General features: G+C 36.1%; 1 protein-coding gene across 1 annotated transcript; it reads left to right on the top strand.

Annotated features, from left to right (window-relative positions):
* The first annotated feature begins 1,622 nt into the window (after nucleotides 1–1,622).
* On the top strand, nucleotides 1,623–21,720 carry LOC105233456 (neprilysin-4). Its single transcript, XM_029553481.2, has 9 exons — nucleotides 1,623–2,370; nucleotides 13,015–13,144; nucleotides 13,332–13,426; nucleotides 13,490–14,060; nucleotides 14,112–14,388; nucleotides 16,384–17,212; nucleotides 17,283–17,331; nucleotides 20,294–20,492; nucleotides 20,558–21,720. Exons 1-9 carry the CDS (start codon nucleotides 2,292–2,294, stop codon nucleotides 20,897–20,899), a joined length of 2,571 nt encoding a protein of 856 aa, XP_029409341.2. The 5' UTR covers nucleotides 1,623–2,291; the 3' UTR covers nucleotides 20,900–21,720.
* Nucleotides 21,721–23,189: the final 1,469 nt, after the last annotated feature.

Raw genomic sequence — 23,189 nt, 5'->3', positions numbered from 1 at the left:
GGGGCTACGTCAAGTCTAAAGTCTACAGAAATAAGCCAGCAACTATTCCAGCTTTGGAAGACAACATTTCCGAAGAAATTCGGGCTATTCCGGCCGAAATGCTCGAAAAAGTTGCCCAAAATTGGACTTTCCGAATGGACCACCTAAGACGCAGCCGCGGTCAACATTTAAATGAAATTATCTTCAAAAAGTAAATGTCATGAACCAATCTAACGTTTCAAATAAAGAACCGATGAGATTTTGCAAATTTTATGCGTTTTTTTTTAAAAAAAAGTTATCAAGCTCTTAAAAAATCACCCTATATATATTTATGGGAACAAGTTTTTATTGCTAGATTATACATAGTTAAGTTGTATGAAACCGTAGTTAGCTGGTACATTCTAAGCAGTGATGATTATCTATGCAACAAGAAATGACGAATCATCAGTATTAAGTTAATTATGTGTGTAAATTATGTACGACCGATATTAGGGTGTGCGTAAAATAAATTCAATATATTTTTCCATAAAATAGATTTTGCTTAATGTTTAATATAAAACCATAAAAGCAATTTTTAATCCTTCCCTGAACAGTGAACGCAAGAGTTAGATAAAATTTTCACCTAGGTGACATACTTTAAGAAACGGATAGAAACGATACCTCCCATAATTTTTTATTTCTTAACTTAATTTTACTAATTTCGCCTCGATTTCAGTGACCTAAGCTGATATTCTCTAAAACGAAACAAGCGGGATCAGGAATAAATCAAGGGGTTCCATGGTTTTACGGGTGCGCTCGAGGCTAGCTAGGCTAGGTCTTTGAACACGTTTTTCTCGAAACTGTGTTTTTGAAATCGGTTGGTTTTCGCGAGAACTACTTAACCGATCTTCATGATATTTTATATAGGTCTTTGAGATACAATTCTTAAAGACTTGAAAGATTTTTTTCCGATTACAACTATTTCAAAAAAAAGTATAGCGAAATTTTAATATTTTTGTTAACGAGTTATCGTATCAGCGCTGGTTCATATTTTTCCGAGGGGTCACCAGAAATGATGTCGCAATGGCTGAGTTTAAAATATTTTTTTCTAAAAATTTTAAAATTTCTTTATTAATAGTAATTCTAATAAAATATTTAATTTTTTATATGAGCAAAAAAATTGTTGAATAAAGGCTGATTTTACCCGAGCAAAGCCCCATAACCCCATAAGCTCCAAATACATTCCAATAACGTTTCCCAGAAAACAGTCCACTTATCGAACTGTCCTCGTGAATAAATATAGTTTGATTCAAATGCGAGCACATATGGACGTCATATTTGCTTTTTATGTACAATGTGCAAGCGTTTGTTTACATTTGCTTGTAATTATCATGATTACCGGTCACATTTACATGCCAGCTAGCAGATATGGAATAATGAATGAACTGATTTGCTTTCTTTTTAACCCCACACAATGCAAAAGACATCCATTGAGGTGGGTGGAACTATACATATACGTTCCAATCCAAATGCCTCCTTCTCAAAGTTAGACACAGGTGTCGAACGTGTGCCGCGAACACCGCACCCAACACAACGTCATTAGCGCCACCACGCTCACCGTAGTGACAGTTGTTGTTCATAAATACGCCACGCCGACTGGTGCTTCGCTTAAATTCGCGCCGGCACTCGTAGGGCTCGGCGCGTTGCCAGGACTCTCGGTGAATCTGTTCAATTGCAGACTGTCTAGCCAAACGTATTCAGGTATTTTAGTACGTTGCTGATTGTCAGCAAGCTTGTCTACCAGCTCTAGTGTCTACTGTCTAGCGCTTTCGTTTACTAACGGCACAGTCGAAAGCAGAAGTAAACAAATGACTTTGTGGCCTATATAAATGGGAAAATCAATAAATATAATATTTTAATGTGTCTCTTTAATTACAAATCTTAAACGGTGTTAAGGAATGTTATGAAAAAGCGAGAATTAAAATGTAATAAAGTGCTGATTTTATGATTTCGCCAGCACGAAAGCCGTCTGCTTTGGATCAACAATGAACTGAATGTGACTATTACGTGTTTAGGCTCTTTAGCCTTGTAAAATATTTGGTAGTCCGCGTTGTACTCGATTTTTCGTCAGCTGCGTCGGTGCTTTCACTTTCGTGCTAAGGTGCGTGTCAATGGCGTATAATCGAATTTAGCGTCGAAATTATTAAGTGTTTCGGCCAGGCCTTAGTCTTACATTTGGCCAATGGGCGGTATGTGTTAAATGCAAGAAAAGTAAGTGTGTTATTGTTACTTTCCTGCACCTGTGACTCGGATATGCACCTTGGGCCTACGATATGGACGCGACGTATCAGAATCACCACATTTGGACAACAAACAACGGATTCGTGCGAAATAATGCACGGCCAGCAACAGGTAAGCTTATTGATTTAGGCTCGCCAAGACGGCAAAGTACAGAGCTACTCAAGTCAAGTCAAAATTCATTAAATGTAGCGTTAAAAACGATTTTGTAAACCTTCTTTTCTTCTAAGAAAACAGTCATTATGTTAACTCATAAGAACAGTATAGATCCTCAAAACTTACTAGAAAAAATGCTGCATGTTGTTGGTCATACCTTTTCACAATAAAATTTAAACCTTATGTTTGGAATCATATAATTTTATATTATAGGTCAAGTAAAAATAAATCCACTACTTTTGCATTAACTTGAAAGATTTATCTAGCATAGTTAGACTGATTCGATTTGGGTTGTTGGACAACATATTGCCATTTTAAATGTAATTTCATATTGTCGCTCCCATAATAACCTTCGTCCCTTTTGGCAAAAATTGGCACACGCGTTCCTTGCTAAAAGGTCCAAACTGTTAAGCATTGAAACCTGCTAACTAAGCTGGTGGAGGTTCTGGCGAGTCACTATCGATATGTGAGTCCTGGCCTTGTACGGATAGAACTAAAACTAAGATATAAAACTTAAATTTATTTACTTATCTTGGAGAAGGCTTTTTGGGAGCCGGTGTGAAAAGTAGACGTGGCACCATCGACTTTTTGCTGAAATCATATAGTTTGGGACTCTACCGACCGATTTCGTCTAAACTTAGTAAGTGGTATTTCTCTCATATTTCTATGTCATAGTACTTCCAATGTAACAAATTTTTAAATGCCATTTGATTCTTTCATTTTCCAGCATAAAATTCAAAAATCAATCAATATAACAGAATAAAACTTATCACAAATAATGCACTTAGAGTATGCCATCTTATGAAAAAGAATTTTTAAAATCCAACAAAAACTGGGTAGCGAATATGTGGATCCCAGTACCTAAAGTTGACTTTTTACCTCAAATATCAGTCAATTTATGGGACATATACATTATTTAAATAATAATAATAATATCTCTGCGTATCGAAAATACGTTGTCCAGGGTCAATACTTCCCTCAACTCCATTTACCTGTTATACAGATTTTGGAAATTCCGAGTATCTTCATACCGCACATTTCAGCCAATATATGAGTTAGCTCAATGAAAATTACAAAACGTGTTTTAATGGTAACCATGTACATTTGGGCATAAAAAAGATAAAAATTGAGCTAAAAGTGGGCTTAGCCCCCTAAAACTAATATCAGAATTTTCGAACACTCGGCTGACTTTACTCCATATGATTGGTGATTGTATGTGATATACTTTAATGAAATCCAGGGAACATTTTTTTCGGTATGTGGCATGATAATACATAGTTAAAACTTAAAATCGGATCCGTACTACATCAACTATCATATACTACATATAATAATGTTCGTTTTTTTAACAAAACAACATATTTGGGGTCAGTGTATGAGTTATAGTACATATAAATTTTCTTAGATTCCGATCCTCTGATTGACATTTTACACCTTAAGATAGTTCTTCTCTGGCTTTTATTCTTGAAAGTGCCAAGAGTATAAAATGTTCGATTGTACTCGAACTTAGCTCTTTCTTACTTGTTACATTTACTTATTTCTCTATTAGCCAGTGGCTTTTACACCCACATAATGTATAGAACAGCGCATTAGCACGATACCTTTACATTTTTAGCCGCCTGGATTACCTTTTCGCCTTTCTTTTCTCCTTGCTAATGTCGCAAGGTTAAGAAATCCTTAATGGTGGGTCACAGGCTCACGACGCGATCACCATCTATGTATTGCGTTCCCCATTGACTGTAACATTTTTGTGGGCTTCATTTTTGAAGAAATTGAACCAAGGATTGCTTCTGCCCATAGAGCACCCCAAATAGAGACTTTTTGAGGATTTAAAGCCGTCTCAACAATGGCTTGTGTATTATCATAACTCCAAATGCGACAATTATTTTTATTAACATACTCATCCATCAACAAATGAGCTTCACCGTGGAAGAAAGTTTTCTTGTAAAAATCATGATCTATGGCCATTCGTTTTGGGCCCATTCCCCAAATTTTCTTCCGTAGTAAGTCTGCTCATTATGAAACGGAAAATTAAACTGAGTCTAAATCAAGTGAGAGCTATCAAAAAAGCCAACTCCAAAGCATTGCTCCATTGAAAGGTGAATTTTTAATTTATATTAGGTTGTCAAAAAATCTTGCGGTATTCTCGCTAGTTGGCGCTGAAAGCGCGTAGTCCTAGTATTATTCGTCGCATCGGGTCATGCTATACCTTTTTGTTAAGCTCAACACGTGTTTGATTGATTGTCGTTTCTTTTATGTCGTTCGTGAGTTATAGCGTCGCAAACATGGAGCAAAATAAAGAGAAAATACGGCACATTTTACAGTACTACTACGATAAAGGCAAAAATGCATCTCAAGCCGCCAATAAAATTTGTGCAGTTTATGGACCCGATACAGTTTCCATTTCCACCGCACAACGATGGTGTCAACGTTTTCGTTCTGGTGTAGAGGTGGTCGAAGATGCGCCACGCTTCGGAAGACCTGTCGCTGAATTGGTCGAAAGAGACCGGCATATAGCAGCCGTAGCATCGGTCAAGAGCTGGGCATGAGTCATCAAAAATTCATTTCAATTTCAATAAAAAAAAAAAAAAATTCAACAAAAATACCGCAAGACTTCTTTGACAATCCAATATTATACCTCGCGTGATTTTCGAATCGGTAAATTTTTTTTTTGTAAGTTGGTAGTACTATTAGTGATATCTATGCCAAATCTCACGTCAAAATATTCATTAGTATTTGCGATACGTGTATTTATTTATTTTTACTATGTCTGAATTTATTGAACAAAGAAATGCGATAATGCACCATCTCATACTGCATTGGTTATTCGTGAAAGTTTCGTCACATTTTCAACTAATATCGTGCCGTATCCACCGCATTCGCTTGATTTACCTTCGTGTAACTTCTGGCTATTCAGCAAATTCATATGATCACTCCGAGGACACCGTTTTGACTCAATTGAGGATATAAAAGCTGAATCGAAAAAGGCTCTGATGGCCATAGCGACGGAGGATTTTTCCAAGTGCATAGATGACTGGAAAATTCGTTGGCATAAGTGTTATGCAGTGGGAGGGGATTACTTTGAAAGAAATAAAATGGGCGAAATTCACCTTTAAATTTGATCACAGTAGTACATCTAAAGTGTAACATCTCTTATTTGTTACAGATCTCCAAACTTTGGCGAGTATTGTTGCTGGATGAACAGTGCAGTATTCAACAGAAAAAGAGGTTTAAATAGAGAAAAAGGATGATGTAATAATAATAATTTACCAAATAATGTAATGATTTCTATCGATAACGAACATGATTAAAATTCGAATTATATTTCGCGGGTAAATGATATTTGAAACAAGTAAGGAAGAACTATGTTTGGGTGCAATTGAGCATTTTATACTCTTAGAGCTTGCAAGGATCAAAGCCAGGGAAATACTTTAATAGTTTAGAACTTTTTGACATCTAAAAATTCACAACTAAGATCTCTAGACATGCTTATGACTGTGTTTCAATTGCAAACTTGAGGAATCCGATGTTACCACGAAGTACAATGCTATAAAAGTATATGCTGTATTACTATTCGTCTACAGTTCAATAATATTATAGAGAATATAGAATAGCTACAATACAAAATCTAAGGACTTTGCACATTTTTTGCCAAGCCACCAGTGCTCAAACAGAATGTGTAGAAACTAACAAATTCCGAAGCAAACACATTCAACAATAGTTTTCAAAGAATAAAATATTAAGTATTGACTCACAACTACATATGCCGCTAATTGAGTAAGCAAATTCACCTATACACTCCATAGTAAAATACGTTATGTAAATTATTTGTTGCACAAATTTGAAAGTAATTTATTGCCAAATAAATATTTGATGAAATGTATTCCTGGAATATTACATTGGAATTCTGTTTTAAGGGAATTTAAGTTTAGAAATTATCAATAGCTGCACATAAATATTTTCAAGGCAAAAAAATGTATACTCGTGTGTACACATATATGTATACTATACATCTGTATACATTAATATATGTAAATGCACGTGGTATACTCGTACACAATTTATGAAAAATAATACTTATTAAATAAAAAACACATTCAATTAATAGAACATGATGTTAAGCACGCTAAGCTTAAAGCACGGAGCAATGAACTTAAAACTATATATGATAAATGCCTACACGAGTGACTAATGCAGTGGCGAGCAATAAATGGGCAACTTTAACTCGTTGCTATTGATTACGGTTCATATTAGTAAACTCTCACAACATGTTGCTACAGAGTATCATGGCTTTTAGCGCCTAACGGCTTCTTTGTCAGTAAAAAATTTGAAATCTTCATGAACATGTTCCAAAAATCGCGTTTTTCTAATGTAAAGACAAAAAGGATAAAATCGAGTAATTATAACCCCCAGCCGTATACCATATAAATCGGTAAATATGTAAGATATCTCAGATATCTCTATATCAGCTCAGAAGCTGGTAATTTTCAGCATTATATTGTACATAATTATGAGGTATGCGAATTAAATATTTGTACTTGGTCTGGTACTACAAGCTACTACTACTACTTCTGGAAATATTTTTATATTAAATTGTATTTTGTCTCATATAAAAACTGAAATACTTTAATCGATTTTTTTATTGTTACAAACATACACTATTAACAAATAAATTCTGAAAATTTGAAAAAAAATATTTTATACTGCATCATTGTGACGCCATTTCCGGTGACACCAAGTCTTTAAGAATTGTATCTCTGACCTAACCTGTGAAAAATGTTGTATCATGAAGATCGGTTAAATAGTTCTCGAGAAATCTTGCCAACCGACTTCAAAAACACAGTTTCGAGAAAAACGCGTTTAAAGAGGGCGCACTTAGCCTAGCTGGCCTCGAGCGCACAAGCTCTCAAGGCTGTATTTACGAAACTGTTACTCGGATCAACTCGAAAATTTAGGGCAACATTCTAGATAAATATAATTATAGGCACTACGTAGAGTTTATAATTCGAAAACATACTAAACCTTTTCTCATGAGAAGCTGAACGATGGGCTTTGCCATTTCCTTGCAGTTTTGAGGAACACAATTACATTTCGATTTACTGAAATTTTATAAATTCAAATTTGTTGCTCTTATCTTATCCAATACTTACATTTTAATGCTTTCCACTGTAGCCTTTCAAGCCACAGGACATTGTACTTTTGACAAAAACATTTCCACTCGTATTCGTATATGGACTTAATGTCCTGTCATATTCATAGCCCACGGATCAAGCCGTAAAAGCCTCTAATGCCCACGACTGTTGACAGTGTCCCAGAGCGGTAAACGCAATTGCCTACGCATACCAATGAACCAAAGAGGAGCGGACAGCACATTTCAACGAATTGTATATTCATACACGTGTATATCCACGTACATACATAAGTCTATATTTATGCAGCGGTCATGGTAGCAGGCGTTGACACAGTTGCAATCGAGCGATTCATGTAAACAGCGCAACTATTTAATGACAGCAAATGTTGTGCTTCGATTTTATCAAGATGCGAGCAATCATTTAACGGTTCTACACACTTCCTCCTGCCTCGGTGACCAATTCGCTTCCCTCCATAAATGTACCGTTGTTTGGGCACTTTGTGCGGACACTGTGTCCGAGAGACAATGAAAGGACTGTGACATGTCCTACGCTAATGGTCATTAGCCATTCGTCATTCTCTTCCATTATGTACACATACAAGTATATGGGTTTGTTTAGCATTACAAATTTACTGTGATTTCATAACTGTACAAAGACATGCATGTGTTTTATATTTATTGTATCTAAATGGACGGAAGCACAGAGCAAATTGCCTAGGAAGCGGATTGTGTTGGTTCCTGGTGTGAAAATCATGTCAAAAGCAATTAATAGTTTTATTTTTATGCACATTCTTGTATGTATACGTACATATATTTGTATGCACGAATTATAAATACATAAAAGTTGGCTGATTTATTATTATTGATTTTTTCCTCCATGCAGTAGAGCCGACGGATTAATATTATCGCAACATGTTGCACCAAGTATAAAACAACTCTAATCCCGGTAGATACAGACTTTTAAGTATCGAAATGATCAGGATGACAAGACAAGTTGAAACGAGGATGTCTTTCCTTCGGTTTATCCAAGTGATAACTTCAACAGTAACTGTTCATCAAATTTTAACCGAATTTGGCGCAAAATATTATATTTGTATCATTACGAGTATGTTTTTGTTTGCAAACAGTCGAAAACCGACAACTGCATTTACTTTCCGTTTAAAAATATTTTCAACTCTATCAGATTCTATCACTTTCAATATACTTAACTATATTCTAAATGAAAGAAGGTATATATCCTTGCCAAAAATGGCCAACATTGGAATATAGCTTTTCAAGTGCCCCCATACCGTTTATGAGGACCACAGTGTCTACGGTTAACTTTTCACCGAAAATATTAGAAAATATTATTATAACTAGTTTAATGAAAATTGGATGAAATTGGTACTTCAATAACTCTAACGTTATGTGCTATAGAAAACGACCTGTGGAATATATCAGTGAAATAACATACAACCTTAATAAAATAGAGTGATAACAAGTCAGTGGTGTAGCTACAACTTCGGGCGCCCGGGGCCAAGGATGTTCTGCCGCCCCCCTTTATCTACCTACCTACAAGTTTCATGAGGTGGTTCGAACAAAAGTGAATTTTTACAAAATATCTTCGATATTAAGAATATACAATTTAGAAACTAGAAGCCACGCAAATTCTGAAATTCCAAAATTCTCACAATACGATTTTTGAGGAAATTGATAATAAATTTACAAGACATCTTATTAAAAGCCATAGAAAAAAAACATTTTCGCCCAATATCTTGTAGACTTTTGACACAATTAGCAGGAATTTTTGCTCGAATTGGAGTTTTTAAATACCATTTTTGAAACTTTGGAGAAATAAAAGTATTTGTACATTCAAAGCATAGGGTAACTGTGAGAGTGACACGTCGCGACGACAGAGTAAAAATAAAGATACTGTTTTTTTGTCACTCCTACGTCGCAATGTGTCGCTGTCACAGTTTGCCCAAATAAGCCAAAAGATATAAGACAAATTCAAAGACTGAAGAGTATTCGAGTAAAAATTAATATTTTTTATAGTTATTCAAATTTAGGGTACTCATAACCCGTCGTAAAGCATCGTAAAATCGCAAAATTATAAATTTTTACACTTGTTTAAAAAAATTGTTGTTGGATTTTATACAAAAGTGAGCTTACACATTTACAATTCTCAATGCTATGTTTTCGAATCGTTATAACTTATAACTTTATGAGACTTATGAAAACTCTAATTATTATATTGTGAGTGTACAACTCTTTATCTTTTATAATAAATTTTGTAAAAAAATTTGTTGAAGTATTTTTCTGAATATTAAAAAAGAATATCGTTTTGCCGCCCCCAAGACGTTGCGCCCGGGGCGACGGCCCCCAGCGCACCAGTCGTTTCTTCTTTTCGCAAGATGGCGGCAGGTCACCTGGTCTTTTCAACGTAGTGGAGGTCTTCTTCTTCCTCTGCTTCCCCCTGCTGGCACTTCGTCGAATACTTTCAGAGCTGAAGTGTTTTCGTCTATCCGGACGATATGACCTAGCCTGCGTAGCCACTGTCTTTTAAGAGGTCGGTGAGGTAATCTGGCGTGTTTTTTGACATTTTACATTCTATATTCTACAACAGAACTTTTTTCATATATGTATCATGAGGTATGTGGTGGAGTGTATAAACAAATTTTTTCGGAATTTTTTGATGACATCTGTCGGAGAAATGGCTAGGTGAATGAGATGCGTTTTTTCACTGGCGGACACGATTTCTTATGTTTAGATCATCTGAAACACAAGAACCCAATTTATTCTTAGAAAATACGTGAATGGTTATCGTCACTACTGGAATCATGAAATTTTGTCATAACATTGTCAATAAATTATAAAAAATTATGAATTTAGTAGGGACGATAGCCACTTTTTCAGAGTTTTGTGAACATTAAAAAAAATTAAGCAAATCGGTTTAGTAGTTCGACCGGAATCATGTCCGCCAGTTTAAAAAATTGTGTGTTTGAGAAAAACGAACGTTTTTAAAGTTTGAGGTGTGCACACCGAGCGCTCGGATCGTCGAGCGTTTTTATTATTTTTGGGCCTTTTTCGAAACCTTCCAGCGGTAAAGTGGGTTTCTACATTAATTTTAAGGGTATAGAGGAGCAGAAAATGCAAAAGAAAAAATATTACCCTATTGACCCCTTAATTCGCTGAACTATGTTAATGTCGTCGTATATCTCATAAAGCGTATTGTTCCATCGAATGGGGTATTCGCCCTGGTCAATGCGCAAAGAATCATTAATCTTCCGCAGAGCCCGTAACGTCGACTCATCAGATGTTGTCATCGTCCATCCCTCTGCACCATATAGCATGACGGGAATAATGAGTGACTTATAGAGTTTGGCAAGAGTTATTCTGCGTTGGTTGGTTGATGCTGGTTCCAAGATAGACGAAATTATTTACGACTTCGAAGTTATGACTGTCATCGGTGAGATGGGAGCCTATGTAGTCGCGAGTACGACGACTGTTAGTTTGATGATAAGAGATATTTCGTCTTGCCCTCGTGCACAAGAAACCCATCTGCTTCTCTTCCTTATCCAGTCAGGAGAAAGCAGAATTCACGGCGCGTATATTGAGGCCAATGAATCAATATCATCGGCGTACGGCAGTAGCTGTACACTCCTATAGAAAATTGTGTTCTGCAGCTCGAATTATTTTCTCCTGCACATTAAAGAAATCGCATGATAGTAAGTCCCCCTGATTGAAAATTAATTTACACATAAAGTACATTAATATTAAGAATTAATCGAGATCTAACTTTTCTATTTTCTACCCAGCAAAAGTTAAAATACATATTGTTTATAGAACTTGGACTGTAGTATATAGGTTAGTAATTGAAATAACCTTGCCATAACTGATTTTTTGAATATATTTCTTTAAAAATTAAAAATCATGATAACTCTGTATTTGATATTTGATTTATTGCGGATGTAGCAGCGTCTATGTATGTGGGGATAATTTTAGCTGTTGAAAATATGCAATTTGAAATATGAAATAAACTCTTAATTTTCAATCAAACATTGGTAAAAAAAACTTAAAAAAATGATGGTGAGTTCTCGGACACTGGTCCGAGAAATTCAACTACCAAAAATTGATATGCTAAGTTCAGACGTGTTGAAATGACTGAGCTCACTTTGACCAAAAACAACGACGTGTTGATGATTCGCAGCAGTATTTGGAGATGTTCAAGCGTAATAAACCCGACTTTTTGTGTCGATTTGTGATAATGGATGAAACGTGGCTCCATCTTTTCACTCCAAAGTCTAATAGGAGTTAACTGTATACGATCGATACGCTCCAAAACGCGGAAAACGCAACAGTCGGCTAGTAAGGCCGACGATATTTTGGAATGTGTATGGAATAATTTTTATTGACTACCTGAAAAAATAACGTTTATCAACAGCGACTATTATATAGCGTTATTGGATCATTTGAAGGACGAAATCGAAATCACCGCTCTGAAGAATAAGAAAATGTTGTTGTACCAAAACAATGCAACGTAACACAAATCAGTGAAAATGTTGGCAAAAATCAATTAATTGCGACTATTTCCATGATCGCCAAAACTGAGGCCTGTTTTGAAGCAAAAGACAAATCGTACCACAAAAATGGTGTCGAAAAGTTGGGGGGTCGCTATAATCAGAGTATCACCCTCGTATAGATTTTGAATAAAAAGAAAAACAAATTTTCTGACAAAATGTGTTTCACTATGGGAGGTAGGACTTTTCAATTGACCTGTTCGGGTGCAACCGAATATTTTATACTCTTGCAACTTCCAGGAATCAAAGAGGAAATACCTTAAAGTGCAAAATGTCAACCAGTGGATCGGATTCCATGCTTTCCTTGGTCTTCATATACCTAATATACTATAAATATTTTCAAACCTCCGGTTGACTTTGTAACGCATCTATCGGTTAATATGTAAAAATTTTTAATGCAATTCTGAAGAAATATATTTTTAATAAAAGCGTATTATCTTGGCTAATATGGATGAAATCAGGGCAATACTTCACCTAGTCCATATTTACTAAATAAACGGATTTTCAAACATCTACTTTCACATTATGCCAAAAGTGAATAAAATCGGGTCAATACACATATATAAATAATAATATAGCTTTCTATAAGAAAAATGGATTTCTCTCAGCAATCAGTCTCCGCATTCGTCTGATCTATTACCCTGTAACTATTTGCTATTTCCAAAACTGAAAACCAACATCAAAGAAGCACTTTAGGAAGTTGTCTTAGACATTCAAGCAGCATTAACCGAGGTACTAAGGAACATTCCTATAAATGACATAAAATTAACTATGCATAAGCATAATATGTATGAAGGGTTTGTGGAATAAATATGAGCACAACGATACCCAATTTATGCTTGAACAACTAATTTATGGAATTTTTCCACAACAGTATTTCTTTGCATTTGAATATAATTATCTGCATTGTAGGTAACCTTAGCATACATAGCACCGACTCAGCTGCAGACGATACATCCTATTTACCAGGTGCTAATGGTTCCACCACCGCGTTAGGCAAGCGCCCGCCTGGCGACGCTACATTCGTCGGCGTACAATCAAAGTAAGTATGGCGAAATTAGGTGGACAGAATGTGTTAATTATTTACTGTGCTTTTTATTGGCCACACCTTGCCAGTGGGTAGAAAAATTGATTGCACTTTAATTGTTTTGACAACTTCATTTGAATTAATTACAGTCCGAAATGTAAATGGTCAACATAAATTTATTTTTGATTGCTGTTATTTACAGGTTTCGACGGAAATATTACCAGAAGACCTTGATCGGTTTGCTCATACTTTTGATACTCATTTTAATCATAGCAATAATAGTCGTATGTATAAGGCGTAAGTATAATGTAGTGAGGAGAAACTCTGATAATAACTTTCTCTTTTTCTCGCTCCCTGAAGGCCGCACAGAACCCGAAGTGTGTCGCAGCAACGAGTGTCTCCGCACAGCGGCTGGCCTCATTTACTCAATGGACGAAGAGACTGATCCTTGTGAGGACTTTTATAAATTTACCTGTGGCCGTTGGGCGGACGATCATCCCAAGCCCGATTCGGCCACATCAAATGACTGGTTTCGTGAGCGGCAAGCGAAAATTATGCGCATGCTGCGTTCCTTCCTGCAAACGAATATTAGCGAGGAGGAACCCGCCGCTGTGGGGAAGACGAAAATAATGTATCGAGCTTGTATGAATACGGATTTATTGGATAAGCGAGAGCTGGAGCCGCTGATATATTTTCTGCGGAAGTTTGAGTTACCACTTTTGCCGAGCGGCTTTAATGTGACACTGCCGGAGGAGGTGACGCGGAAGTACGGCGAAGAATCGAAATTTAATTGGTTGCGCAGTTTAGTGCTCATTAAAAAGAACTTAGGCATGGATTTGATAGTGGGATTCGACATATTCCCCGATCCGGTAAATCGTACAATAAATCGCATAGCTTTGGGCACGCCCGAAACAGATTCTTCATTGCCTTTGTAAGTGCTGCAAAAAATAGTTATATTTTTATTAATTTGAGAAATTTATAGCAACAAGGACGACATGCACAAGTTGTTGAATAAAATCAAACGGAAAACAATAGCCAACCACGAGGAGGATGATGAAGACAGCGACGAGTTGGAGGATGATATAGAAGAGTCCCAGAAGCATACATCCTCCGGATTGTTGACTTATGTGGCATATATCAAGAAAATGGTCGAATTATATGTGCTCTACTTAAATCCTGATGCGGAAGTTGAATCCGTCGAAGACTCAATAGGCGAGATGACCATACAGGCTGTGAAGTTCGCGAAAAAATTGTACAGGGTGTGTATTGTTATACTATGTACAATAGGTTATTTTTAAAATCACATTGAAATCGATACAGAAAGAATTTTCGATCGAAAAATTTCATAAGGTCATTAAGTAGTACTTTTTTCATCAACTGGAAATATTTTGTTTGGTGTGTATTTCAAGTGTGAAGTACAGGATACACCAGTATCTATATTTGATTCCATGGCCTAGTGACGGTTTCAATGATTTCAGAATTAGCACCACCTATTGGTCATGGAACGTATTTGATTTAATCATTAAGTAAGTTCTACTTAATCAAAAATTTATTTTCGATTCGACTTCAGTGATTTGAACCGGCAATTTTTTCGATCGAAACGGATAAATGATTAGAACCAACAAAAACGCTCTATGAAACCCTACTTAAGCCTAAAATCTTATATGCAGGGTTTGTATGGTGCGCTAAAAAGCTTGCCAGCGTTGCTACTAATTATGCCATTAGATGAAAAATTTGTTAAAAGATCGGGAAAAGCTAAGTATCGGAGTAATCTTGAAGAAGGAATTTCGAAATTTTTCATATGTTTTGTATTCGTTCTGGTGGTCTAGGGTCCGGCTTCCTGACTATAGCAACTTTCGAAGCAGTGACTAACCACTCTGAGAGCTATGTCTTTAGTAAAACATAAGCCAAACCCTGGGAAGGGATGTTTCGACTTCTCACTTTACCTCGCCTTCAAACGGACGTTCTTTGGCTACCAAGAGGATACTTGGTCTAAGACCAGAAGTCGTGAGCTGCTTGAGCTATATATAAAGGAATCGTTTCTGACCAAGCCCAAGTGAATTTCGTTCAGAGAACTCAATGTCAATGAGATTCTTTATACCTGTAAAACTACATTCGATGCCATTATGTATGTATGGAATTCGATTTCTTTTGAATGGCTACCATGGACGCGCTTGAAGAAGTCCAGACGCTGAATCCAAATTTCGACGGCTTTCAAGCGTAAATCGGCCGATTCTGCTGAAATTTACGTTTGTTATGATGATGTACTTCATCAATCATCGCTGGCTTGTGGACATAGACTTGACGTAGACCCACAAGAAATGGTCAAACGGCGTCAAATCGCACGACCAAGGCGGTTAATTGACTGAGCCATTTCGTGAGATAACACGTTCACCGAACTAGGTTTTCAATAAATCGATTGTGACATTCGCTGTGTAGCATGTGGCACCACCTTGTTAGAACCACATATTGTCCAAGCCCATATCATCCTATTCGGGCCAAAAATATTCGGTTATCATTCAGCGGTAGCGATTCCCATTCAGAGTAATGTGCCGGTATTGATCATTAGGGAAGAAGTACGGCCCAATGACACCGTCGCGACGGCCCATAAGCCACATGAAACCGTAATCGGGATGCAATGATGACTCATGAAGTACGTGTGGATTGCTGCCCGAATAACACATATCTTATTTATTGACAAAGGCATTCAGCCAGAAATGAGCCTCATCGCTGAAGACGATTTTTCGATGAAAATTTGGACCATTTTCACGTTATTGCTCAGCCAATTCAAGAACATTCCACGATTCTGGTATTCAAGCGGGTTCAGTTCTTGCGTCAATTTGATCTTGTAAAGATGTTGTCCAAGATATTTTCGGTAAATTCGTCACAACGACGTCACAGACATCCCCAATGCTTGAAAACGACGTCTGAGAGACTGATTTGGGTCTTCCTCAATTGATGCGACAGCAATATTTTCGACACTACGGCCACTTCTTTGTCTCAATGACAGAACGATTATGACCATCATAAATTGGACGTAGCGCTCTTAAAGTTGAGGCCGCTAACTCTGAATTTCGGTAGTAAATTTTAATAATTTCAACGCGTTTTTTGGGAAGACTTAGACATACTGAAGAGAAATGTCAAAAAAATATGGCGTCAATTGCTGTCCCTATCGGTCAACTTTTGTAGCATCCCTATTGAAAAGCCCGTTATTTGCAAGCTTCTTTAATTATATGTTTATTGTTCACTTCCAGTTGAAAGATGATGCTGAAAACTTGACGAAAACTCTGACTAACCCCATTGAGGACCTCGTTTACGCATCCGTCGCGGATTTACAAAATCGCACCAACAAATTAGCTGCCCCGAAAACAATACTCAACTGGGAGACATACTTGCAGGTGATGATGGAGGATGCCAACCATTCACAAAACTTTAACCTTAGTGAGTTGACTATCATAACCAGCAATGCGGATATCGTCTATTTGCAAAGCCTCGTTGAGTATCTGGCAGACGCGCCGTCAACACATATCGAGTTCTACATTTGGCTAAGTGTCGTCGAGGAGTTGGTATTGCACACGACCAGCGAGATGCGACTGCTACACTCCGAATATATGCGTCTAATTGTGGGCACTGAAGGCAGTTCACCGCGTTCGTTGTATTGCGTGCATGGCGTTAATAGCCTGATGGGCATGGCTGTGAGCTACGTGCTGGCTGATGATTACTTCGTGCGCTACAAACTGCCGAAGGTGGAGCGTATGTTGAATGATATCAGACATGCTTTCGATATGCTAGTGCGCCGCACCTCTTGGATGGATGAGGAGACCAAACGTGAGACACTACAGAAGTCGGCATCCATGAAAAGTTTTATTGGCTTTCCGGATTGGTTGCGCAATGCAACGGCGCTGAACGCACACTATGCGGGCGTGCAGGTGAATGCTAGTACACACTTGGAGAACATGATTGGCGTGCTGCGCTGGGAGATGCAGGATAAATTGGACAATCTCTATAGACCAGAGCCGTTCGGTTGGGCAACGGCACCATCGAATGTCAATGCCTTTCACACTTTCCAATCGAACACGATAAGTGCGTGTATTATTGTAGTTTACCGTTATCTGAATGCAGTGCAATTTATATTGTTATTCTCTTTTTGCAGCTATACCCATTGCTATACTGCAGTATCCTTTCTACGACCTCGGCATGGAGTGAGTAAATATTACAACGGCACGTTTGCTGCTTCAATTGGCACTTCAATTCTTCGCAATTTACACTTTTGATTTTGGTTTTGCATTTCATTGTATTTTATTGGTTTACTGCGTGTGAACTGCACCGAAATTTGTTTTAATGTTTGAGGCTGTCTTCAGTAGCACATTTAATATAAAGAAATACACCAACAAGTAAATTCGAAAGGAATCTTACGTATATGTTATATTATTTATGTTGTATATATTCTTTACACTCACATCTAAAGGAACTTTATGCTTTGACTGCAGCACAAATTATATTTTAGATATTTTTGTTGCGAAATATTTTTCTCTCTGCAAACGCTTTATAATCTCAATTTTCTCTGAATTCCTAAAACTAATTTCAACCTGGATCAGTCAACATTTAATTAATAAATATAATTTTTTGAATATAATATAATTTTTTTTGTAGAATTTTTAGGAATCACAAAATGCATATAAAATAAGAATTTTCATAATTGCACTGTGACTGTGTGGGTAAGCAGAAAGTAAAGCATGCCAAGTGTAATTCCTACTTTGATATTTTGATTGGGCTGTGATATTTTGGTCCAGATGAATCCGAACGATGCAATATAGAAAAAAATTATAAGAGCTCAAATCTCATGCTCTTTGTTAATAATTTTACAATCTCTTAAAGCGGCGAACAGTGTACGGTCATCAAAAAGTATTAGAGGGATTTAACATTTTTTTTCAGATCAGATTAACATGATTTCAATAGACTCACCTGTACACGGTGCGACATAAAATTGAGCCGACTCGGAGCCGACTCGGAACCGACTCACTTATAATTCGTTCAGATTTGGTAGCTAGGATAAGGGAGATGTGACATCGAACACCTTAACTTGAATGCTTTGAACTAAATTTAGAAAATAATAATGCGCAGGTTCTTTGAAGCTTCTGTTACGTCGAACTCCACTTTTTAGAATGTAGAACAGTGAACTTTCAATTTTATTCATTCTAAGCACAAAAACGCACCGTTATATGAAAAACCCGCCCTCTCTATTTTATTGAGATAACTCGCATGTTGGCCGATATGTGCGGTATTAATAAAGTCACCCGGAAGTTCGAATATCTTTATAGTATGTTAGCTATATGGGGGCTAAGGGAAGTATTAACCCGTTTGTCGTAAAGAAAGGAAGCGGAATTTTAAAATTGTGTTATATTGAAAATAGTCGTGGCTGTAGTCCGATTTTGTCTCCCGTGACTCCGCGACTCTCCGTGCCAAGTTATACTTTTATATTTATTCCTTAGTTATGGGCACTTTATATGTTTTCGGTTAAAGGACGTGGCAGAGATCCGATTACGTCGATGCGAAAAAAAATTTCGAAAAAAAATTTACTCGAATTCGGATTTTGCATATTCTGTAACTCGATTTTCGGATTTTCAAGCCAATTTTCGGATAAAATATTCGATAGCTTTTGAGTTGTAGGAAGCAAAAAAGAAAATTGTACGTATTTATTCTGGCTCAGGGTGGTACAACTTTCGCATAATTATAAATTAGATCCGAATTTCGAATAGAATACATTTTCGAATCGAGTTACAGAATAGGGCCCTGTTGTTTTTGTAAATAACTCTACCACTAGACAAGTTAATCTAGATATGTCATAAGCCTGAAGATAAATGAAGCTGGCATCAAAATTGAGCACAATCGATACATAATTTATAATATTAATTAACTAATTTTTGAGTTAAGAGTTTTCATAATAATATTTAACACGCCATAAATTTTTACGAACTTTTTCGAGCCTCTAGTTTTTTTACCTACCTTCTCATTTGGAAAATTTACTCTTTGAAACTTTTAATAAATATAAGGACCGAAAAGAAACTGCACACTCTCAATTCAATATTTCTCATGAAGTAGCCATCTATTCACAGGCGGTAGGTACCGTTAAGGAGCGCGATCAGTTCTGCTTCTATTGTTTTTTCTTTATTCATCAGAAAGCTATCAAAACAGTTCAAAGTTGGTGGAAATGGTGAGAAAAATATTATAATAACGTTCATGGAAACCTGTTATTTAAAGGATTTATCAAAAATGAGCAAAAAAGACCATAGAGATACAAATACTGTCGACCAGACTCCAATTTTAAGAAGAAACCGAAAATTATTGGATATATATATAATATGTGGGTCTAAACCGACATCTTATATCATTTTATAGTAAACATATCGTGTCAACATTATTTTGACCCGATTTAGTCACAGTACACTGCGCTCATTCCACTTTGGCTTTGTTGAAGGATAACAATGTTTATTCTGTTAAAAAAGAGAAGAGCTCTCCAAACGTTCCAGAATTTCGCATTAGGCATTTGTCAAACGGAACTTGAAAATAGATCATCAAGTTGCCAAAAACGTCGAGAATTAAAAAAAGCTGGCTTAATTAAAAATGGATAAAAACTCTTCTCTTCGTTATTAAAAAAAAAGTAAATCATATAAAGAGAGGATATATTTTTTATTGTTTTAGTTTTGTATAAAAAAAATTAAATTAAAAGGGAAACATGTAAATTACTTACCGTTTCGTGATGAAGTTATTTAGCGCTCACCAGTGCTGTCACAATTCTTCTCATATCATTATTATCGTTTTAATTTAAACAGTTTCAAGCAAGAACGCAAAATATCCCTCTGCGATATTCATAGAAATAGTGAAATTCAGATAATTTATTAATTTTAATTATTGGAGAACATTATTTCATTCAGTGCTTTTAAGATTTGCAAATGTCATTAGTTTTCCCTTATTTATACAAATTTGTACTTTAAGGATGTTATAATCTTTGAAAAAATGATTTCACATGGGTTGTTTTGACTAGATGCTCTTTTACATACCACTTAGTGCACTAGATAATTTCTTCAAGCACCGGCACAGGGCACTAAAGTAAAAGTATTCCCTTCAGAACATTATTTTCAATACTCACTTTGATAAAATTAGAGCGCTGAATTATGGCTCTGTCGGCACAATTTTGGGGCACGAACTGACGCATGGCTTCGACGACAGTGGACGAATGTTCGACAAGAATGGCAACATGCTGCAGTGGTGGTCGAATGAGACGATCAAAGAATATATCAATCGCACCGAATGCTTTGTAGAGCAATATAGTCACTACTATCTGCCAGATGTGGAAGAATATGTGAGTCAAATACACACGTATATATGTAGAACTGTATCTAATTCAGCCTTGAAAATATTTTCTAGATCGACGGTGAGCTAACATTGGGAGAAAATATTGCCGATAACGGTGGCATGCGTGAGGCCTTTCACGCTTATCGCATGTTTGTGAAAGAAAACGGCGCTGAACGGTTGAAATTGCCTGGTTTGGAGAAATACACGAATGAGCAGCTGTTTTTCATTTCATTCGGAAATCTGTGGTGTGAAACGTATACGCCGGCGGCTTCACGTTATGCGCTCGAAGACTCGCATTGTCCCGGAAAGATACGTTTAAAGGGTGTACTCTCCAATTCTGAAGAGTTTGCGCAAACTTTCAAGTGTAAGCGGGGCGCAGCCATGAACCCGAAAGAGAAGTGTCGTCTCTGGTGAGTGTGGCTGACGGATACATTGCGATGAATGAGTCATAGTTAGTATAGGAAATATATTCAAATAATACGTAATTAAATAGAGATGTTTAATAAATATGAGTTAATTTATAAGTAATATGTGTTTGCTCAAATTTGAACTTTTTTAATACTAGTGATATCAGTATCAGTGAAAGGCGAATAACTGTCCTTTGCATTGTTGTATCTTGAGGTGATTTGTGAATCGAGGTGATTTTTATACAGATATTTATAATAAGATTTATAACACTCTCATATGTGATTGCTTGTAAATATGTTCGCTTTATGATCTACGTAATTGTGAATAATTCCGTTACATTTCTAATATAAGTATGAAAGTTGTTTTCGATTTGAAAACCATTGGAGCATTTGCGGTGAAGCCTTGCGCTCACATATTTTTTGCCTGTTATGTTCCTTTCTTTGATGGAGGCATGCTTCTCACACCAAAAACATTTGAGTATTCCTTAATTCCTTAATTTCGAGTACTGTCCATGTCTTTAATCCTCTAAAATAATTAATTTCAAGTTTTAAGTTTTTAAAATCAATGGAATAAATATATTTACTTTAAAAGGAAACTTAGTAGCTTTGAAGCTAGTGGTTATACAACTGGAATGAGGTACTCTCCTGTTTCGATACAATTTGCTAACTTTTTGTTGATTTCCCCTCTCAACTTTTTGAAGAGAGAGCAGCGCTCTGAGATAGCGAGAATTGAAATGGTGAATCGAAAGCGACTTATATGGCTTATATGAACTTGTACTGAATTAACGGTTATGTCAGCAATTTCGTATATTATATTAATTGTAATATAATGATTGTACGAGTACTTACATTGCTTATTTTATTTAAAACATTGTAAATAAAATAAATACATTTTTCACTCGAATAACTTGTTGATACTTCTTTTATTATATAATTTTGTAAAGAATTTAATCTAAAGTTCTATTTTACAAACTCAGTACAATTCTGGCTGATTGAACAATTTTTCTACATTAATATGAATAAAATTAAGACACTAAGTGCGCATTGGGCACAGATGTTATGCTGAAAATCTACACAACAATTACTCAGCAAAAAAGACGATCGCAAAGAGTCGTAAAAGATCGTGGGGCTAATGGCATTTTTCGTATTTTTAATAGCTCGAACTATTCTTCTTTGCTTGAGCATACTCGAAGAGACTAATTGTCTTGAAGTTTTTACGATCTACTCACCTTTTCTGCCATAATTATATCCGGAAGAGAGTATATTAAGTCTGCACACAAAGTTTGCAACACCCCAAAGGATACTTCGTATACCCTGAATATACATAGATATATACCTTGAAATGATCAGGGTTATGAGCTAAGTCGATTTAGCATGTCCGTCTCTGCATACGGGAACTACTCCCTCAGTGTTTGAGAAAACGATCGGTACCGTCGCTTTCGGTCTATTATCGCATATATGTAGCTGCCATACCAATTGATCGACCAAAATCAAATCCTTGTCCTTTTTAATTTGACAAATTATCGTCATGATTTGGCATAGATTAATGTCCAAGGCAGTGCTATAACATTCGAACAAGTTATTTAGATCTGACCTCTGTAGCATATCATTGCCATTCAAACTGATTGACAAACATGAAATTCATGTATGGAATCTTTTGTATTTTTGAAAGGTGTTATAGATTCTATTCGAAATTACGCTTTTTGGAGTTTTTTTTCAAATCAATCTTCATTTACATTATTATATACATACATATTCCTTAAGGTAAAAGCTTCTGAGACTAATTCGTATCCATTTGCATCCTATAGAGAGTTCTACAATTTCTCTCTATTTAAAGACTATTCGCACAATTTTTTTGCAGCATCTCTCTTCTCTTCTTTATATTTGTACAAGTAAAACCAGGAGTTTAATATATATAAATATGTATATGTATGTGTGCTAAATTAAACAAGATGATGAATACTGATAAGTTTGTAATGTTTTCCGCATTCATTTATCACTCAGACTGTTACCAACCTCATGCTTATAGTTACAACTCACTTGTAAGTAAGTACGTCCTCATTGAGAGGACCACAAAAAGTGTATTATACTTTTAACTCCTCTTAGTAAAATGACGAGCGGGACAAGTATTAATAGTCATAAACCTTTGTCAATTGCTTGACAAATAAACGCTTCGGATTTCGAAACATTCCAATGTCGAATCGTATAAATGGGAATATGCATACTTAAGACAAGAAAACGGGTTTTAAGAAAATTTGAGAAAGTATTAAAAATATAGATAAAATTGTGTTACATTG

This window comes from Bactrocera dorsalis, chromosome 2, assembly GCF_023373825.1.
Source record: "Bactrocera dorsalis isolate Fly_Bdor chromosome 2, ASM2337382v1, whole genome shotgun sequence".
Lineage (NCBI taxonomy): Eukaryota > Metazoa > Arthropoda > Insecta > Diptera > Tephritidae > Bactrocera > Bactrocera dorsalis.
This window is presented reverse-complemented; position numbering and strand designations above follow the sequence as displayed.